Source organism: Desmodus rotundus, chromosome 4 (genome assembly GCF_022682495.2).
Source record: "Desmodus rotundus isolate HL8 chromosome 4, HLdesRot8A.1, whole genome shotgun sequence".
Taxonomy (NCBI): domain Eukaryota; kingdom Metazoa; phylum Chordata; class Mammalia; order Chiroptera; family Phyllostomidae; genus Desmodus; species Desmodus rotundus.
In genome coordinates, this window is record NC_071390.1 from 94,948,589 (window position 1) to 94,969,848 (window position 21,260).

General features: G+C 38.8%; 1 protein-coding gene across 2 annotated transcripts in view; it reads right to left on the bottom strand.

Moving 5' to 3' along the window:
• Positions 1 to 21,260, bottom strand: part of PPP3CA (protein phosphatase 3 catalytic subunit alpha) — a 305,211-nt gene that overhangs the window by 143,520 nt on the left and 140,431 nt on the right. For both annotated transcript variants that reach the window (XM_024574958.4, XM_045183657.3), the window contains exon 2: positions 5,560 to 5,760. In XM_024574958.4, coding sequence (XP_024430726.3) covers positions 5,560 to 5,760 — 201 coding nt within the window. The remainder of the gene's footprint in view (positions 1 to 5,559; positions 5,761 to 21,260) is intronic.

Sequence of the window (21,260 nt, forward strand, 5' to 3'; positions counted from 1 at the left end):
AAGCACTCTGACTCTGGTAGTGACTTTTTAAATAATAACTATCATTTATTAATAATAATTATTATTAACTAATAATAATTATTGTTAATCAAGGGCCCAAATTAAGGGAAATAAGGACATGGAAATAATGTGCTGCTACCGCAGGCAGGGGCTAACGGGCCCTGACAGCACGAAGTGGGCTGGGTACCAAAACAGGCCTCTGGCTGCAGGGCAGGCCTTGAAGATTTGGCCACTGAAATCACAAGTGGGCAAAATGCCCCAGAAGTAATATTTTATCCCCATATAAACTAAGGCCACATTGCTTTGATAGTGACAAACGATAGTATGAGGAGAATAAACAGTGACCTTTTAGGTCTCAAAAGACACCGGATTCTTATCCCCACTTAGCTCTCCCCAGAGTAAAGGCACGGGGAATTCTCCTAATTGACGTCAGCTGCTGTAAGGGAAGGAATGCCATGACCTTAAACTTGGCCACCGGTCCACTCTCACATCCAGGAACAAAGCCAGAGGGTTCTCCTGGCAACTGCCTGACATACTAAATGGCAGGCGCAGCCACTGAGGGAATCCTTTGCTGCCCGAGGGACAAATACCCCACTGCAGGAAACAGACAAACGAGAGATTAGCAGTTTGCGCAGCAGATGCGGGCCTACCCCCTCCGCCCAGAGGCCTTTGCATTCAAAAACCTCAGCTCCTGGTCTGCCTTTGCTTTATAAATGAGGGAAATGCTCTCTGCTAAGTCAAATGGAAAACAGAAGACTATGAGAATGCAAAAAAACATGTAGTAAGCCGGCTCACTGCATAAACCATCCTATCGTACTTCAGAAGTCTTTAATAGATATTCATTAACCAGATGTTTTAACTGTCATTTTTTAAAAGCCCCATAATCAAAATCGGATCCAAGCTTCCTACATCACCAAAATCATCATCATTTGTTCTCCTGGACAACTATGAGGTACCTAGTCAATCCCTCTCCCTCTCCCTCCCCTTCCCACTCCACTCTTCTCATCTCACGCACTATGCTATTCTAGCCACAAACTTGATAATGTCGCTTTTCTGCTCAAAGACAGCCCTGGACTTCCTGGTGCCTGTAGAACAGAATCTGGGTGTTTAAGTGCTGCCTGTGAGACTAATATCTGACCCTGACCATCCAACCTCAATCCCACCCCCTTGCCCACCCACCACCCATCATAACCCTCTGAGATCCTGAGAAGCCACAAACCTCCAAGAGCACCCCTTTCCACTTTACAAAAAACAGTGCTTTGATATGCTTGGTCTATGCCCAGGATATCCTTCTCTAGCTTTTCATTGTATTATAAAATTTTATTTACCAACCACACATGATCCCATTCAAATATCATGTAATCTGCCAAGACTTTGGTGGCTCCCCTGCGTTCCTTCTTCTGAGTTCCCACACCAGCTTGTAGGTGCCTCCATGATTGTTCTTAACCAATAATATAGTAATTATCTGTTTGTGTCTGACTGCCCAACTAGACCTCGAGTATTCTAGTCAATGACTGTGTCTCATGTGTTTTATCACGCACAGTCCCCATCCTTCTGGAAGAGTTCAATCCAGACCCCAGGCAGGTACAATCCCGGGTATCTGACAGTTTAACTCAGAGATGGAATGTAATAATCAATGGGCACTGACTGTCATGCAAACCGGAACCATGTAGAAGATAGTAAATCCTTTTGGCTTTAAGTTAACTATATACAGCTGGATACTTCTTAATTAGCTTGAATAAAATGAGGTCGCATCCTTTGATTTAATCAATAGTTTGAAGTACTTGTCTTTGGGCAAATAGCTGTCCGAGTTTTCCTATTATATTATGAGCCCTCGGAGAACAGAAACCAAGTCTCACCTGCCTGTGTATAACCTACAGCACCTGCACCAGGTAAGTAAAAGAGTGTTAAACTGAATTTCCCAAATGAGTTGTGTCTCAGTTTCAGCTGGTGGAACCAAACCCTGTAAACCAGGTAGCTTAAACCACAGAGATTTCTACAGCTATGGAGGCTAGAAATCCCAAGATCGAGGTGCTGGCACACTCGGTGTTCAGTGAGGGTCCTACTCGGGGTTTACAGATGGCCATCTTCTGGCGTCCTCACTTGGAGGAGAGAAGGCTCTCGTCTCTTCCTCTTCTTGTAAGGGCACTAATCCCATCGTGGGGGCTCCCTCCTCATGACCTCACCTAAACCTAATTACTGTACTTCCTAAAGGCCCCACCACCAAACAGCATCACATTGAGGACTGTGGCTTCAACACAGGAATACTAGGGGACGCAAACCTTCAGTCCACAGCAAGTTGCCATACTGATAGTTCACCATAATTCTTAATGTTCCATGTGTATATGTGCAAGGAAACAAAGACAATTCAACTCAATTTTCAGAAAAGAGTTAAAAAGGGAGAATACTTTCCTTTACAAAGTGCCTCCGACACAAAAACACAAACTTCAGGCAAGTTAGTTTAGAGAAAAGAAGAGATCATGCCTCCTACTCCCTCATTTTGACTGGGAACCATAGCTAATCTACATCTCTATTCCCGAGGAGATAATTACAGTTTATCTAATTCTCTGCTCCTGGGGGGTGAGCTACACAGAGCTTTATCTCCTCCAGAGGGATATTCGGGGAGAGCCGGGTTGAGACAGGCAGCTTTCTGGTCCTTCAGTCTTCTCCCAAATAAAACGTACTGAATTTTAAGGGGAAAAAACCCTAAGTGAACATAAACCTTTCACTACTTTATAAGCACCTCCGGGGAAGTGTGTGGGGGGAGGGGAGGGTAGACGAGGGCAGCTTTGTACACTTAAACTTGAAAGAAATACTGTAATGAATGAAATAATGTCCAGATTTCAAAAAACTACAACACTCACTTCCAGCTTTCCTTAAAATGCACAGATGTTAGTGTAACTTCTCTTTAAACGCTTTGAAAGTAAAATATTTTTATTAATATAAACTAGGAGGCCAGGAGTAAAGGGAGAGCCAAGAGTGGCATGTGAGTATAATTGTAAAACATTTGCCATTTGTTTCATTTGGGAGTTCACATATCTACTGCACTGAGAAGTTGAATTCCAGTCCTACCCAGACGCACTCATCTTGCCATTTTCAGGAGTCTGACTTGTGCAGGTGAGAGACAATTTCTAATACCACTTGAAAAACTCCATATGGTCAGGCTTCAGGCACTTCCTTCCTATGTTGAAAGTACTTGCTTCTTTCCACATAATTTTTTTTCACAGGTTCTCATTGGTAACTGTATTATTCCCCCTCTTCTCTCCTCCCCTTCTACTTCCTTCTCTGAAGATTTTTAAATGTAAACGATGCCTTTTAATGTGTAGCCTAGTATCAATAATAAAATTCAACTTTACTGATTCAGTTATCCAAACAACAAATATTCTAAATTTAAAAATAAATACTACAATGTTGGTTCAGCTGTATAAATAAAATAAGATAAAATCTCAGAACACAATAATATATCGTAAAATTTTACCAATAAATTATACAAAGTATCTTGAAATACAAAGAGATTATAATTTTCTCATCCTCCACGCTTCAGCTTTTGCTCAGAAACTCTTGGTCGGTATATGAAGCTATGAATTTCGCTTTCTGGTGAATTAATGCAAAAGGTTTTTTTTCTTTTTATCAAAGTGTTAAAATAAATTATCTTCTTCCCCACTGTCTCTGCCATTTTTACTCCACATCCTTTTACTCCCAGAAAAGAGTGAAAAGACGATTGTAACAGAATCCAGCGGAGGCTCCTTAGGGTCCCACCTATATTGTGAAATACAGACACTCCTCTGGAGAAAGGTGTTTCCTTCCTGGGTTGTATTTCACTAGTCTGCATATTCCGTGATGTCTCAATCTCCACAGCTGCTTTTGTCACTATCTAAAAAATGGTTTTTTTTTCTCCCCCAGGGAAAGTACTGACTTCTAAAGCCTCTTGAACTTTGCCAGGCTATCCACTGGGATCTCCCTAGAAAGAACCAGGTGTGATCTTTACTGACGATGAGAGCAATTAGTCCATAGACTTCAGAAAGGGTTTTCATTAAAAATCACACACTGTCATGTGAAAGGAAGAAAAAATAAACTCATAATAAAATATCAAGCCATTCATTCTTACCAAAAACAAATAAGCTTACTGATAAGATATCATTTAAATCTTAGAGTTTACCATGAATTTGTAAGTGGAATTTATATAGTCAGTTTTTAAAGTAATTGGGGGGGGGGGCTGGTAGATTTCAAACTAATATTTAGTTACTAAAAAAGTTAGCATGTTAGTACCTAAGAAAGGACAGCATGTTCACTGTGTGTGGTCTTCATGTTGTCACAGTGTCAGTGACTCGGAGAACACAGTGCATGACCCCACTTTCACCCATGGAAAAGGGGGTCACAGCGACAACCGCTGGTCCAACACTAAATCATCGCGGCTGAAGCCATTTCTCCTGCTGCCCAAAACACATTTATTATATTTCTTAAAAAGAAAATTAGCACTGCCAACCGAAAATGAAATGTAAATAATGTCAATTTCTTTGGAATAGGAAGCATTAGGGCCATATTTGGCCAAGGAAAGTCTAGTCTGATGTTGAGGAGAACTTATCTTTTTCTCAACAGTCACATTCAAATATACATTTGGAGGCCAATAACGTAAGTAATGAAGACCTGGAAAAAAGGAGCAATCAATAATAGCATATACCAAATATTTTTAAATGTCCCATTTATTTTGAAAAGCATAATTTTCTATCTCTAAATATTTTTCCCTTTTCCAGAATGATGACAATTGAGAAAAATAACTGTTTTATAGCTTCTCTAGAAATGACAACTTGCACATTTACCAACTCAAAGGGTAGATCAAAAGCTCTAATATTTGATCCTCTATATCCAAGATTTAATTATTATGGTCTAAGAGAAGTTACACTTACATGAAATATGCATCTTCCCATCAAAGGTAACAGAACAAAAACAGTCAAAAATTAAAGACACATTCTCTAGACAAATAACATTATGGAAAAGAGAGGAATTTGGCCTTCTTTCTAAACTTCAGTGGTTGTCAACTGTAATGAGCATCAGAGTCACCTGGAGGACTTGATAAAAAAGATTTCTGGGCCTCATGCAGGAGACAGTGATCCAGCAGTTCTGGGGTAGGGCCCGGGAACTCACATTTTAACAAGTGTCTAGGTGATCGATGATGGTGATGTGATGATGATGATGATGCTCCTGCAGGATGACACTTTGAGAACCACTGCTTTAACTCAGTCACTTACTCCACCACTGTGGAAGCCTTAGTATAATTGTCTAGTCATTCTAAATAAATACCTTGTGTTTTTTGTGCCGGCTAGTTTTAGTGACAAATAATACCACTTCTTAATTAAAGTATTACTTTGGAATATCTTCATCACCTCTAATTTGCACACCATTTTTAAGAGCATCACAAAATTATATAGATATTGAATATGTGAAAATAAAAATTTCTTATGTATGATCGTATTTTTAGTTCTTAATGTATAGATTTGACTACGCTATTTAAAGACAAAGTATGGATACAAGCGGGCAGTCTCCATCCTTAGGACTTACCAGTGACTGGTGCGTCGATATCCAGCAAATTTTTTTCCTGTCGAAGAATTGAAGCCCCCTCTGTTATTATTCTCAATGCAACACTCTCTTCCAACCTGCCCTCCTTCATGAGATGTGCCTTTAAGATATCCACTCGAGGTTTCCCATCGTTATCAAATACTTCTTTTGCTGTAAGCCGGTGACTTGGAGGAAATGGTACAGCTGAAAGAGAAAAAGTCAGAATCACACATTAGCCAAAACTCAAAAACAAAAGATTCAATAATAACCACCAAATATCTATCCTAATCACTAACCATCTATCAGAGTATTTTAAATGTTCTCACATTAAAATGATCAAGGGCTCTCAAGAATTAAAGACTTCCTTTGATTCCAGATGTATGATTGCTTGAAAGGAAGTTTGCAGTTCTTACTTCTTACATCGCAAAGATGACGACTGAGTTAATAACAAAAAAGGGTATTTCCTTCTGTTAGGCACTAATCAGTTCGACAAATGAAATCTCTCCTGAAGATCCAACCATAACCAACTTGGATGAAGACATTTCTCTACTAGAAAACAGGCTCCTCCACTGGGATTAGAGAAATGGGAGACAAGGTCTGCCCCTTCAACTGAAGTCACGTCTCTGAGTAAACGGATGGACTCATTGTTTAAGGGAGAACAGGAATCTGAGAGCAAAAAGGTAAAAACACACAGGATATTGAAGAGGACGTCAGGATGTGTGTGTGTGTGTGTGTGTGTGTGTGTGTGTGTGTGCGCTGAAGGAACACCTTGAACAGTGAGGGGACAGTATGATGTCAGGAAGGAAACACAGGTATTTAGGAACACGGTACAATGACAAACCACTTGCTGCACAGACTTAAACCCAGCCTTCCACTCTTCCACACCCCCCAGGCCTTCTCAAGAGTAAGGTGCTCTCCTTACAGCTACTGTCATTCCTCATATCTGTGAATCCATTCCTTCATTCACTCAGCGAAGGATGGTCAATGAACAACTACAATGAACCAGGATATCCGAGGTCCATGAGCAGAGATGGTATCATAAATGCACAATTTCTGATGAATGGACAATACACCTCTTCAAGTGAGGGAAACTCATTATTTCTGTTTCACATGAGGGCTCATTTCCAATTCCTATCTATTAGAAATATGTGGAAGGAGCATAAACACAGCTTCATGTAATTTTCATCTGCCATATGCATTATGCCATAAGCATAAGAACATCTCTAATAATGGTTCCTCTCTGTAAAAGAACACTTGATATTCAGAAATAAACCTGGCTTTTAAAGAAGCAAGAATTATGGTAGCTCTAGACCAAGGCATTCTGTGCAATCTAATGGCACAGATTAGTTATCCAAGAGAAATTATAACTACTTAAGAGAAAAGAAAATCAGGAAATGAACCCGCACTAATGACTGCAGTTTTGATTTTCCCAACAGTCCAAGCTTCTCTACTTCACTGTGCTGCCAAAATGAAGTGGCAGTGGCACACGCAGTGGACAGCACGTGGCTTCTGCGGTCCGATGAACCTGGGTGCAAGCCTCCGCTCTGCTCACTCGCCGGCTGTATGACCCTGAGCAAGTTCAATATCCTCCTATGGCTTCCATTACCTCACCTGTAAAGTGGGGGTTATATCCATCTGAAGATTGTTATAATAACTAAAGCAAATAGGAATAGTAGTAGCTAACGTTTCTAGAGTGTTTATTTTATGCCACACAATGTTTGGGTAATAAAGTCAGGCAGAACAGTAAAGCTATAAAATGAGTAAGGCATATGTCCACGTGTTTACATATAACCTTATTCAGTCCCCATAGCATTACTGTGGGAGACAAAGCAGGTGCTTGAAAATCATAAGCATCCTGCCCAAGATAATCACATAGATTTATATGTGGACCCACTCAGTGCAGCCTTTGGCAATCTGATGCCAGGAAACTGTATTAACAACTACATGGCTCTGCTTTCCAGAAAGTACCTAAGACAGTGCTTAAAAAAAATGAGCAAAGCACATTTTAGAATTGAATTCTAATGAACACTAAGCAGTGCTTCTTATAAAGACCACATTCATTTTCAAAAATTATTTTAATGACTGATAGAATAGATATAATACAAACATATGATGTAAAATAAAAGACAAAATGGATAATGCCAAAGTATAGTGTAAAATAAGAAAAAGAAAATTTAAGAATTAGACAAAGAGAAGAAAAGAGAGGAAATTTGGTTCTTAGACTTGAGGCATTTGGAGATTTTGTTCATTTTGTTCCTTTGCTTCCCCCCTTTTTCATGCCTCCCACATATTTTGTTAAGAAAACATGAAAACATTTCAATGGCCACAATTTTTATTCAGGTCTTCACGTAAGGTTTGAAATTAGACAATATCTTACGTGGCAACTCCTCAAAATTCCCCAGATATAGGATGAAGGTTGCACAGGCTGAAACTTCAGAAGGACACGTGGGGTAAAGATAAGAGTTGATTTTTTTTTTTTTGAGTGACTTCCCAAAACATGAGTTGGACAACTGTGAAGGTTTAAGTGACTCTGCAAAAGTGTCAGGCCAGAACTGTAAGAGCACCGAAGGGGAGGAACGAGTCTGATTTGCAGTCAGGCAGATAAAAGCAGTGGGTCCCTGCCATGCACTAGCTGGCCTTATTAAACTAAGACAGCCCAAAGGATTAAACCCGAAATAGTCCAAGCATTTAAGAAGGTAAAAGGCCAAAGGAGGGCATCCCAGAGAGGCACCGTCTTCATGAATTAGGCTTTCTCCAAGTCTCTAGACTCTCTCCAAGGCTAAGATCACTGCACTAACAGATGCTCCACCCTTGGCAGAAGATTTCTTACCTTCCAGTAATTGCTTGTGCTACAGTAATTGGCTAAGACAAAGCCACCTGCTCTGAGATATTTTAACTGGTTCCAAGTAAACAGAAGAAAGGAGAGACAAAAAAGGTGAATGAGAGGCTCTGTCCAAATGGATGATAGGGACACTGATGAGATGGGGCCCTTTACCAGTTAAACAGATGGCAAGGCTTGCAGGGACCCAAGATGAGCAGCAAGGATGCCAAAGACCGAATGTAGAGACGGTCTCAGGCAGAGAGAAGTTTTCTGGCACAAAAAGGTAAGAGTGGGCTAATATTTGTGTATTTGTGCACCCTTTGGCTTCATAAAGAAAATACCAGCCTTACAAAGGTCACATTTATTTGCTTTCCCTGTTCACCTGGAGTCCTACATGCAGACCTAGGCCAGATATTGAGCAAAAACTACTTAGACCAAAGAATCCAATGTGCTTAGTAAACATTTCTTTCATTAACTTGTTGTAAAAGTGGCTAGGCTTGATACAATAAAATTGGATTTCCCCTTCCCTCTTTTGCTTTTGAGTATTAGCAGTTACTTTCATTAATATATGAGCAGGCCAGCACTAGAAGAATTAAGTTTGGGCATGATAGTAAAAAGTCAGAAGTAGCTGTTGATATTTGCGCTGACACTTTCAAAACAATTCTCTTACAATTACTTATTAGGTGCAGAATAAGGTGTTATCATAGACTTTTCTTTTTAAAATATTTTATTTATTTTTAGAGAGTGAAAGGGAAGGAGAAAGAAAAGAGAGAAATATGAATGTGTGGTTGCCTCTTGAGGGCCACCTCCTGGGGACCTGGCTGGCAACACAGGCATGTGCCCTGACTGGGAATCAAACCAGCTACCCGTTGGTTCACAGGCTGGCTCAATCCACTGAGCCACATCAGCCAGTGCTATCATAGACTTCTTAGCAGCATTCTAAAAATAGAAACCCTCTCATCTTTCTCCACGATTCCTACCCAGTATCATTTCCCCCCTCAAATACAACAGCAAAGTAGCTAAAATTTGGGACATATAAATCCTTGGCTGACTCCTAACACAAACCACCATCGAAGGCTTTAAAAGGCAAACAAAATGCTGGACTAGAATCGTGTTCCCATGTCACTGACTGTGGAAATCTGGTAGAGATTGATTTCTAATAAATACAATATGATATTGCTTCTTTTCTATTTATTGTTGCCACCAGAGTTCATCTACCTGATACAGAGAGAGATTACGTCTGGGAACAAAAATCGTGTGCATCCGATAATGACATCAATGTAACAATTATTGGAGTTGTTGTAAATTATTCATTCACCAGTAGAAAAGCACATTCCAAGTCAGAAAGCCTGGCTGCATACAGAGTATCCCTAGTCCTCGGTTCGGGCTGCCTGCGGGGACCACAGCTCAGAGAGAGCCAGGGGTCTCCGCCCACAATCTGGGCTGGTCAGTTTCAGACAAGCCAGGCCTGCCCCCGTAGCCGTCAGTGACCTGCTCTCCCGCCCGATGTCGGAGACTTCTGTCCCGCACATCTAGGTCAGTTTCGCCACTACTGAGGGGATTCCTATTATTTGATAGGAAACATCCAAGAGTCATTGTCTCAGCGACACCTTCACTGGAAGGAAACGCAGGATACCTGCGGCCTGACCTCTCCCTGGAGTAACTGTCATAAATGCTGACGAGAGAGAATCACGACTTAGAACTAGTCTAGTGATTTTTTTAAACCTTTGTTTTACTTTAAAACAATTTTTTTTTTGTTTTTTTGGTTTTTTCCTCAAACAAAATACCATCTGAAAATTCAAGTATATCCAAAGGAAAAAAGAACTAAAAGCAGTATGCTTGTCTCTCTTCTCCCATAGGATGGCTCACAAAGTCTTGGGGCTCTCTGCAACAAAATCAGAAAACTCCCAATTTAGACTGACTCCTGATCCACTCACATTAAAGAGGAAATTGAAGTCCAGAGAGAGGATAAATGAACTATTCAAGGTCAAATGATTAATCAGTGGCAAAATCAACACTAAACACTAAACTTCAGGTCTCCCTCTTTCTATTCCAGTATTTTACCCTCCAGATCTGCTTTGTCCAGTACAGAACTGACGAGACACGTTTACACGAATGGCTGCGGAACACTTGAAAAGCGGCAGTCCAAACGGAGATGGACTTCAAGTCTGCCATATGCACCACGTTTAGAATTCTTCATACAAGTAAAAAGAATGTAAGTATCTCATTAAATATTTGTATATTGATTACACATTGAAGTAATAAGATTTGGAAATACTGGGCTAAATAAAGTTTATTACTACAATTAATTCCAGCTATTTCTCTTTACTTTTTAAATAGAGCCACTAGAACTTTTAAAATTGCATAAATGGCTTGTATTAGATTATTGTTGGAGAGCAGTTCATCCTTCTCAACAAGTAAATGAGAACAGAGTGAATGGAAATTACATTCTTTACTCTTTCTTTTCTTCCAGCTCTGGTTCCTATAAAACTTCAAACTACCTCAGAACTGGCGCACACTCGTATTGCTTTTCAAAACAAATGATGCCCAGGCCCATCCTCTAGCAGGGGCATCCAACCTTTTGGTGTCTCTGCACCACACTGGAAGGACAATTGTTTTGGGCCACACAATAAATACGTTGTGACACGTAATCACAAAAAAATCTTATAATGTTTTAACTAAATTTATGGTTTTGTGTTGGACCACATTCACAGTCATCTGGAGCTGCATGCAGGGTTGGGCCCCAGACTGGACACCCCTTCAGAGCTTCTTAGTTGATTGGCTTAGCAGTGGCCTGTTTTTAAAGAAACCCAGGGTATACTAATGTAAAGACCAGACTGAGATTCACTGACCTATATACCATTCTGTGAAGGCATACAAAACACTAGGTGGTTACGGATGATATCTTACAGAATTGTATACCTGAAACCTATATAATTTTATTAAGCAGTACCACCCCAATAAATTCAATAAAAAAGAAAAAAACACCAGGTGGTTTAATCCCCACCCCCATCATGCTCCACAATGCCAATCAACCGCAGAAGATGTCACGACTTTGCAAGCCCAGACATGTTTATACCATTTCTCTCTGTAATCCAAACGTACACGGGAACCGCTCTTGTCCCATATTTCATGCAGCCTCTGTCCGCACCAGGGCTGTCTAGGGTACTTATGTCAGCACATGTTGGGAGAACAGCTTAAGGATATCACATGTCAGACACAACTTAAAACACATTCTGACCTGAGGTCCACAGATGGACAGTCTATTCCCTCCTGGACATTTGTGTATATCACAAATCATGATTCTAATCAAACTCTATTAATTATCCAATCAATCAGTCAATCATCAAGAACCTACTAATCACTATATTCCCTGCTAGGCAGAGAGAACCACCTGGAGAAGTGAGTGATAGAGAACAAACATAAGCAAACCAGGCTCTGAAGAGCTTACCACATGGACTAATTATTAGTCTTTGCTTGAGGTTGCTGGGAAAGTGTTAAACTGCAAAACAAAGGAGAAAATGAGAGAAAATGCAAGCAGTAAGAAGAGTATCTTTGTCTCCCGTAAGGTTATGTCTGTCCTCCTAGAAACCCGTAGGAGCAGCTGCACATTTCTTTGGTCTACAGTATGTAAGATCTAATTTTTCATATGACTCCAGAAGATGAGGTTGCATTTTAAGGTAATTAAAAACAAAATATGCTAATTATAAAATACAATATTCCAGCTAAAACATACAAAAGAAGTTCCATCAACAGTCATCAAAATATGTGAAATACGATCCTACTTCTGAATACAGAGTGAAGGGATCTATAAAATGAAGCACTAGTGGCATCACTACATTTTATTTGGTTCAAATATCGAGCAAGTATATTGATTTATATTCTTTTATCAGTATGGGAATATATGTTTATCCATTTGTACAATGTCTATATGCAAAGATAGAGAACTCATTTTGTGCAAGAGAGCTAAAAATTAACCACAGCTAGCCTCCAAGAAATAATACGGAAACTCATTTATTAGGGTCTTATTCATGCTACTGCTCTAGACACTCATCACTTGTTTGTTTGAAAATCTGTGGCTTTCATTACAAACATTAATGCCAGTCAAATTAAAATATGCTTACCCATCTCAAGTGTGGCTGAATATTAATCTTGCAAACAAAAACATCCGGTCCCACTTAAGCTAAAAAAAGTCCTTCACATCAGGTCTATAAATAAAACTCTAATCTATTTATTAACTGGTGGGGTTCTTTTCTTACCCCTATGATGACCTACCTCATCTATCCTTAGCAGAGAACTCTTTACCAGCCCCCTCTGAATACTACCACGCAATTCCTGAGCCTTAAACGTGTTCAATTATTAGGCACAGTATGCGCTGACCATTTCACTAACAGGAAGTACATGCAAATATAGCACAATGGTATCTTATGTAACATGTCAAAGGTATTAACAAATTAAGGGTACTGTGGTACTCAAAGCATTTATTAAAATACAAGTGATCTTTTTCTCCTTCTGGCTTATGGAACACATATTATACCCAGTACTTTTGAAAGTAAACCTAAAATGGCTACAAGCAAGTCTTTAAAAAAGATCAGACACTAATTAATTTTAAAAAATATTGCTCTAACTACAAGGGATTAATAAATAATTAGTGAAAATGAGTACCTTAATAGTACAATAAGAAATTCTTTTATTATCTACATCTCATTTAAATATGCTTATTGCTGTATAACTACTCCTTATCCTTTGCAGATGCAGCCTTTCTCATTCCCCGGCCACTATGCATTCAGTCTCATCACTCAAGGACAGAGGAAGCGGTGACAGTCCACAACCCCCTCCACATGTGGCCTTGGGTAGTTCTATCAAAAAAACTACTTTGAAATTTTGGTATTTTGGTTAGTTCATTTAATTACTAGAAACATTGCAAATGGCTTGTATAATGAATTATGTAATAATGATTCAACATAAAATATTATTTGAGAAAAGTTTTAAGTGTTCAAAATAGTTCATCATTACTTAAATGCTTATATAAACATCTTATTTTTTTAAGATTTTATTTACTTATATTTAGAGAGAAGGGAAGGGAAGAAGAAAGAGAGGGAAACATCAATGTGTGGTTGCCTCTTGTGTGCCCCCCACTGGGGACCTGGCCCGCAACCCAGGCATGTGCCCTGACTGGGAATTGAACCAATGACCCTTTGATTCTCAGGCTAGCACTCAATCTACTGAGTCACACCAGCCACAGTAAAAATCTTGTATTTTGTTGTTGTTAAAATATAAAAATTAAACCTGTAAGTCCAGCAATTAACATAGGGGCCATGCCAATTAAATTTTATACATGTACATAATAACAGCAAAATTATATTACATTATATATTATATATTATATATATAATTACTGATTTTGATATATATAATATTGAATATTTAAATTAAACTAAGAATTTTAATTAAATATTAAATGTTTTAATTATTTAAGTTAAATACTTAAAATTTTTTAAATATCTAGTTGAAAGTGTGTTGTTTTATGAGAGTCAACTTTATAGTGGTTTTTCAATTAAAAATGGATAGTCAACCATGTTAAGTTGCATCAGTAGGCACTTCATCTATCTTGGATTTCAGTACTAGACTAGTGATTAAAGCAATATTTTCAGCAAATGCTATTTATAGTAATTTCTAGAATAGCAAACTTGTAATAATGCATAAAATTCTAATCACTGGGATGAATTTAAAAAGTGGGTTTTTAATTTATTTATTTTTGCCTTGAACATTTTCTTTTTTCCTGGAGAAATATCATAGGAGCAGATTAAAATCAAGAAGCAAACAAGAACTTTAAGACAAGTTGAATGTATTTCCCAAGTGAGTAGGTCCCTTTGAACATGATAATTATCCCTTAGAAATGAAGAGAGTCCGAGGATGCTAAAACTTTCTTTAACCCATGACAACCTTAGCATTCAGCAATCCTCAACTCAGTGGCCTAAGACATGAAATAAACAAGGGCTTTACCTATATTGGAATAGAACTATTTGATTAGAAATTCTTTAATAAATATAAACTGTAGACATTTCTGAATTAAAAATAGCATACCTACAACATATATGTGCCTTCTTAGTCTTCAATCCGAAACTTATAAATTGATATGAAATAAATCAATCTATGCCAACATACGACTCTTTCGTTTCAAATTCATCATTCAGCTCTACATGCCCATCCACTTCCCCTACCCCCTGGGATTAAAACACCTACAGGCATCAGAACTTTTTTAAAAAAATGAATAAACTTTCTCTTCTTCAAAAGATTTTCATGAAACGGCAAATCTACATCCCAAATGACATCAAATAAGGTAAATCCTAAGTGGCAATTTAAGGATGTTACTATGTTACCACATTTACATATAATGCCAATTGTTTAAAAAAATAATAAATTTGACATACAGCTTGATATCTTTGTGTCACAGTAAAGCAAAGATCAACGTATTTCACCACAGAGTCACTCTCCCAAGAGTCAAGGAGGGGCTAAATTCCCAGGTTTGCATTTGTTACTTCCCCCTCTTATTTTCCAGGTTTGCATGTAAGCCCTCCCGCCCTGACTCTGTGCTCTCCCCAGAGGCTCCATGGAGAAACATCAGGTCCCCTGGGCCTCTCCACCTCTCAGTAACGCTTTCTCTGTTTGCTTCAGTCTGATAACCACACCTGCTCTCACCCACTCGCCCAGTCCACCATGTCTCAGAGCCGTCCACTCAGTTGAGTAACACGGAAGGATGCAGGAGGGGTCCCAGTGCTCACTGCCTGAAGTGTGGACTCCCCGAACCATAGTCATCGCACATCTACTGAAAAATCAGAACACTTCACTCAATACCGCCAACACCTGTATCCTCTCGAACTTCATTTTCATTTGTTTCATTATCTTCAAAACGTACATCGATTTTAATTAAAAATTGAATGGGAATGTCTTAATCTATCAAGTAGAAAATGGCTAATTTCATAATAAAGCTGTAACAGACTGCATTTCCTCCCTCGATAAAGAGCAACATTTGAGACATTGTCTGCTCTGATATAGGGAATATATGTGCATAAAAGAAATTCTCAAATAACTAGGGGAACAGACTGCTGGTACTATAATGTCAATTGAAAGTTTACAGGTAATGCCAAATATCACTCTTCGAGTGAACTAATCAATCATCGCTATTCAAAAAAATCAGAGCAATTAAGTAGAATGATTAACAATCAAGTTCTACGAGTGTCTAGGCCAAAGACCTAGCATTTGACAGATATTCAACCAATCTGTTTTTGATTGATATAAAAAAATAAACTTGCCCTGGCTGGTGTGGCTCGGTGGATTGAGTGCGGGCTGTGAAACAAAGGGTCACCGGTTTGATTCCCAATCAGGGCACATGCCTGCGTTGTGGGCCAGGTTCCAAAAAGGGGATGTGCAGGAGGCAACCACACATTGATATTTCTCTCCCTCTGTTTCTTCTTTCTTCCCTTCCCTTCTCTCTAAAAATATAAATAAATAAAATCTTAAAAAATAATAATAAAATAAACTTGGTTTTCTCCTTCTTCACTAAGAATTTGAATAGTACGAGAAGTACTTTAAGGAGAGAGAATTTAGAGGCTCCCAGGCAAGATGGTGGTATAGGTAGATAGACAGGCTTTGCTTCCTCGCACGACCAAAAGAAGAACAACAAATTTAAAAACAAAAAACAACCAAAACTGCCAGAAATTCAAACTTTATGGAAGTCTGATTCATCCAGACTGGTAGGAAGGGCAGAAGACAGGCAGTCAGGGCAGAGAGGATGCACAGCAAGGTGGCAAGTGGGGAACCGGGCAAGCAAGATGGTGGCTGGCAGACCAGGCAGTCCCTCATTTGCGTGTGGATAAACCAAGAGGACCAACTGGGGAGCTAGACAGACCATGCAACCTAGGGTTCCAGTGCAGGAAAGAAAGTTTACAAGACCTCTGGGTATAAAAACCCATGGGGGTTGCAGTGGGAGAAACTCCAAGTCTTACAGGAGAGTCCACTGGAGGGGCGCATGGGGTCCTAGAATGTACTCAAGCCCACCCACCCGAGGAATCAGCACCACTGTGGGTAGCAGGGGAAGTGACTGAAAGCAGGGCAAAGCAGAGCAAGCAGCATTGTTCTTTCTCTGACCCCTGCCCCACAATGCAGCAAAGTGGGTTGCCCCACCCTGACCAATACCTAAGGCTCTGCTCTAAGGGAACAATGTAACAGGTATACCAAGACAAAGAAATATGGCCCAAATGAAAGAACAGATCAAAACTCCAGAAAAAATATAATTAAGGGATGAAGAGATAGCCAACGTATCAGATGCAGAGCTCAAAATACTGGTAATCAGGATGCTCAAGGAAATGATTGAGTACAGTCACAAATAGAGGAAAAAGTGAAGGCTATGAAAAGTGAAATAAAGGAAAGTATGCAGGGAACCAACAGTGAAGGGAATGAAACCGGGACTCAGATCAGTGGTTTGGGAAAGGCAGAAATAAATATTCAACCGCAACAGAATAAAGAAACAAGAATTCAAAAAAAATGAGGAGAGGCTAAGGTACCTGTAAGGACAACTTTAAATGTTTCAACATCTGAATCATAGGGGTGCCAGAAGTAGAACAACAAGAGCAAGATACTGAAAACTTATTCAGAAAAATAAAGAAGGAAAACTTCCCCAATCTGGTGAAGGAAATAGACATACAAGTCCAGGAAGCTCAGAGAGTCCTAAAGAAGTTGGACCCAAGGAAGCACACACCAAAACACATCATAATTACACTACCCAAGATTAAGATAAGGAGAGAATCTTAAAAGCAGCCAGAGAAAAGGAGACAGTTAACCTACAAAGGAGTTCCCATAAGACCATCAGCTGACTTTTTCAAAGAAAACTTACAGACTAGAAGTATTCAAAGTCATAAAAGGAAAGGAACTACATCCAAGATTACTCTATCCAGCAAAGCTATCATTTAGAATGGAAGGACAGATAAAGTGCTTCCCAGATAAGGTCAAGTTAAAGGAGTTCATCATCACCAAGCTCTTATCACATGAAATGTTAAAGGGACTTATCTAAGAAAAAGATCAAAACTATGATCAGTAAAATGACAACAAACTCACAACTATCAACAACTGAACCTAAAACAAAAACAAAAACAAGCTAATCAAGCAACTAGAACAGGAACAGAATCACAGAAATGGAGATCACACGGAGGGATATCAGCAGGGAGGGAGAGAGGGGAGAACGGAGGAAAAGGTAGAAGGAATAACAAGCATAGTTGGTATGTACAAAATAGACGGGGAGGTTCAAAATAGTACAGAAAATGGAGAAGCCAAAGAACTTATATGTACAACCCATGGACATGAACTAAGGGACGGGGGGAATGCTGGAGGGAATGGGGATACAGGGAGGAGGACAAAGGGAGAAAAAAATGGGACAACTGTAATAACATAATCAATAAAATATACTTAAAAATAATTTAAAAAATGACCTTGTTAAGATCTACAAGTATGTAATTATAAAAAGGATAGTCAACAGCCCAAATAACTGAGTAACTGACACCTTCATTTAATAAAGGTCTCTTTTACAGTACTCACTACAGAGAAGAGACCACGGATGCCAGACGGAGGAGTGGGAGCTAGAGGCCCAGCCCTGAGATGAAATGGTCCAAAGTGAGCAACAGAGAACTGAAAAGGGGAGGGGTTAAAAAGCCACACAAAAAGTTTGAAGTACTAAATGTTTTAATCCCATATGTGAATAGAGGCTCATCAATAAAATGTGTTATGGTTTAAAATTGGCCAAATGCCAATAAGAACAATATTACAATATTACAATAATGCTTTGGTACTTTTAGCTCACCAAGTGCTATCCTATGGAATTTCAGAAAGCAGTTCAAATATTTCCTTTCAAAAGAACATTATTTTCTAGTTTGTGAGAATGCTATTAGAATACGTTTATGGAAGTATGCTTCAGTAAAAAAGACATTTTATTAGACTAATACTTCCTCAGCGTTCCTGAGCATCGGAGGTAATTCAGGAGGAGAAAGGCTTCCTCTCCCCTGCTCAACGGATTACCACTGCTACTTAGAGAAAATGCAAATCACACCAGTACACACAAATGAAGTATTTGTTGTGAAATGCAGCTGTCAAGAATAGTTAAAAACTACGTTATCTAACTCACACTAAAAACATACAGGATGACAAAGAGAACAACATGATATATGACTTTGGGTTATGGTTCCCCAAAACATCCAAACAGCTTTAGTTCCATAAATTTGTCACTGTCCAAGTTAAAGACACTCACTTAGGCGTGATGGTGAGTCACTCAGGCAGCACTGTGAGCGCTTTTCTTAAAGTTACAAGTGCAGGGTTCACAACTGGCAGACTAGAATATAGCCCTTTTGTATTACTACAACATTTAAAATGATTCCTTGCTAAAATCCCCACTCAAAAAATAATCATGATTAAATGTAGAAGTATAGGTTAATACAAATGTAATCTCTAGGACACATCAGGTGAAAAGTAATGCACACGCACACAATTCAAGTGGTAAAATGGTGCATATTACTCCAACAATGTGTGTGTGTGTGTCTAAGTCCCTGGATACACAATAATGCCCTACTTATTCAGAGTTCCGGTCCCCATCATCCTCACCAACCACAGTGCAATCACTCACCCAGAGGTAATCAAACAATTGAGCAGGGGTGAGAACACTCACCACTAAATCTATAGCCCTGTTCCACAGGAAAGAAATGGAGTCACTCCCTGTAACCTAAAGAGAAGAGGATGGTGGCGTAATTGGGTGTTTGCTTATGCAGTTCCACATGTGACAACAATCCCAGGGGATATCAGGGCGTACCCATGTGTTTGTAATGGTACACATTCCACATTTCACAACACGTGAATATCTTATTCCAAACTATGAGATAGTACACACTGTTACAAAGAAGAAAAAGGCGTAACACAATTTTCATTTAATTTCACTAAATAGCAGTTTAAATGATTTAATGTTTAAAAGATATGCCCACTTACATAATTTCACTTTCAGTGAAGTATCTCCTTTCCTAATCGCAACACATAAATAAGGTTTATAAATATACTCCATTTCTTTTGAAATACAATTCAAATCATGAACAAGTCCTCATTCCCAAAAGAGAACGTGCAGTCATTAGGAATGAAACTTAACCTAGTTTTTGATATACTAATATTCTGTATATCAGATGTATTTTTTGTAGAGTAGGATTGAAGAAAGAAAAAAGGTCAAAAAGATTCTAATCATTACATAAATGCAAACTAACTGAAAGCTATTTTCCTTTATAAGTGTAAAGTCTGAAAAAAATACAGAGAAACCTCTGAAGTTCTTTTTCTAATAATATTCTTCAAAATAAACTGGTCAAAAACATGTTTTTTGAGAATATCTACACATGTGCAAATAAATAATTTATACTTTGCAATGGAGACTTCAACAATCCAAAATGCTACTAAAATACAGGGAAAATTGAAGAAAACGATTGGTTTATCACTTGAGGAAGATGAATTTCAGTTCAGCTCACCAACTTGCCACATTAGGCAGTAGTTTCTTTAAAGCAAAACCCTAAACAGCAAGCGAATTTTACTAGAGCAACTTCTCATAGACATTGGCAATACTCCCCGCATGGCCAAGGGGGACCCAATTACCACTCTCACACCAAATGAAAAACAACACAAACGATAATCGGTTGCCCAACCTCTTCTGAACTCCCTTGCCTCCGGACTCTAATTACTACAGGGACTTCCATGCACAAGAGACGAAAAAGCCTGTCCTAGGAGCAAAGACAGAACTTTCAATGTGATTCTCTGGGAGAGGCCATTTCAGGTGTACTTTGAAATAAGACTGATTTCTTTTTTAATCCACATAATTTTCCCATCCCAGACACAGCCATTTGAGTAACAAAATGTTCAAGAATAAACACGGAACTGTGTGGATCGCTGTAGAGAGTATCTACTGGCCACAAAGTCTATCATATCATCACTTTTACACTCAACCAACAAAGGAAGAAAATTACAGGAGATTACAAGCCAATATTCATATATATTCATACAGTGGGGATAGAAAGTAGATTAAGTCATCAAGAACCCACCAAAATTATATTATGTAAAAGTTAGTAATCAAAGGATAGGCATCTAAACAAATATAAATAATAAAGAATATGACTACTAAAAAAAATAAAACAAAAAATGAAGAAAAACTGCAGATTTTTAAGAAAATATAAAATTATTACAATGGAGGAAAACCAAGCTGTGTACAACATCAAATAAATTAAAGAGTTTGTGAAACTGTTGAAATCCTGTGGCATTTTTCTATGCTGCACAAATTTCTGGGGAGAAAGACCACAGTTAAATAGATTCTCAAAAGGGTCCTTGACCCAAAGAAGCTAAGATTATCCCCTAAAGTCTTCCTCACTGTATTCCTATGGAAGCCATTGTGGTTTAGTCCCTCAACTAACCTCCTTTGTAGATTAAGAAGATGGTCAGAGTATTTCCTCAAATCCCCCGTTATCTGGCCTCAATCCACATTATCCCCAAATCCTAAAGTCTGGCCGTGCCCAGTTACTCAGTACTCTAACTATTCCAAGCAACTCCAAGTCATTGAAGAAAGCTTCAAGCTTTTCAGAGATACTCAGAAAGCGCAGGAACTCAGAAGCCAGGCTGCGTGGGTTTACATCCCAACTTTGCCAATGGTATGATCTTGGGCAAGTAACTTAACTTCCCCATACTTTCTAGATATGTAAACCGGGGATTAAATAAACTAGTATCTGTGAAGTGCTTGAAACATTATTAGCATAGTAAATACTTCGTAAGTATTTGCTATGATTAACAAGTGCCTGGCTTACCTCCCTACACATGC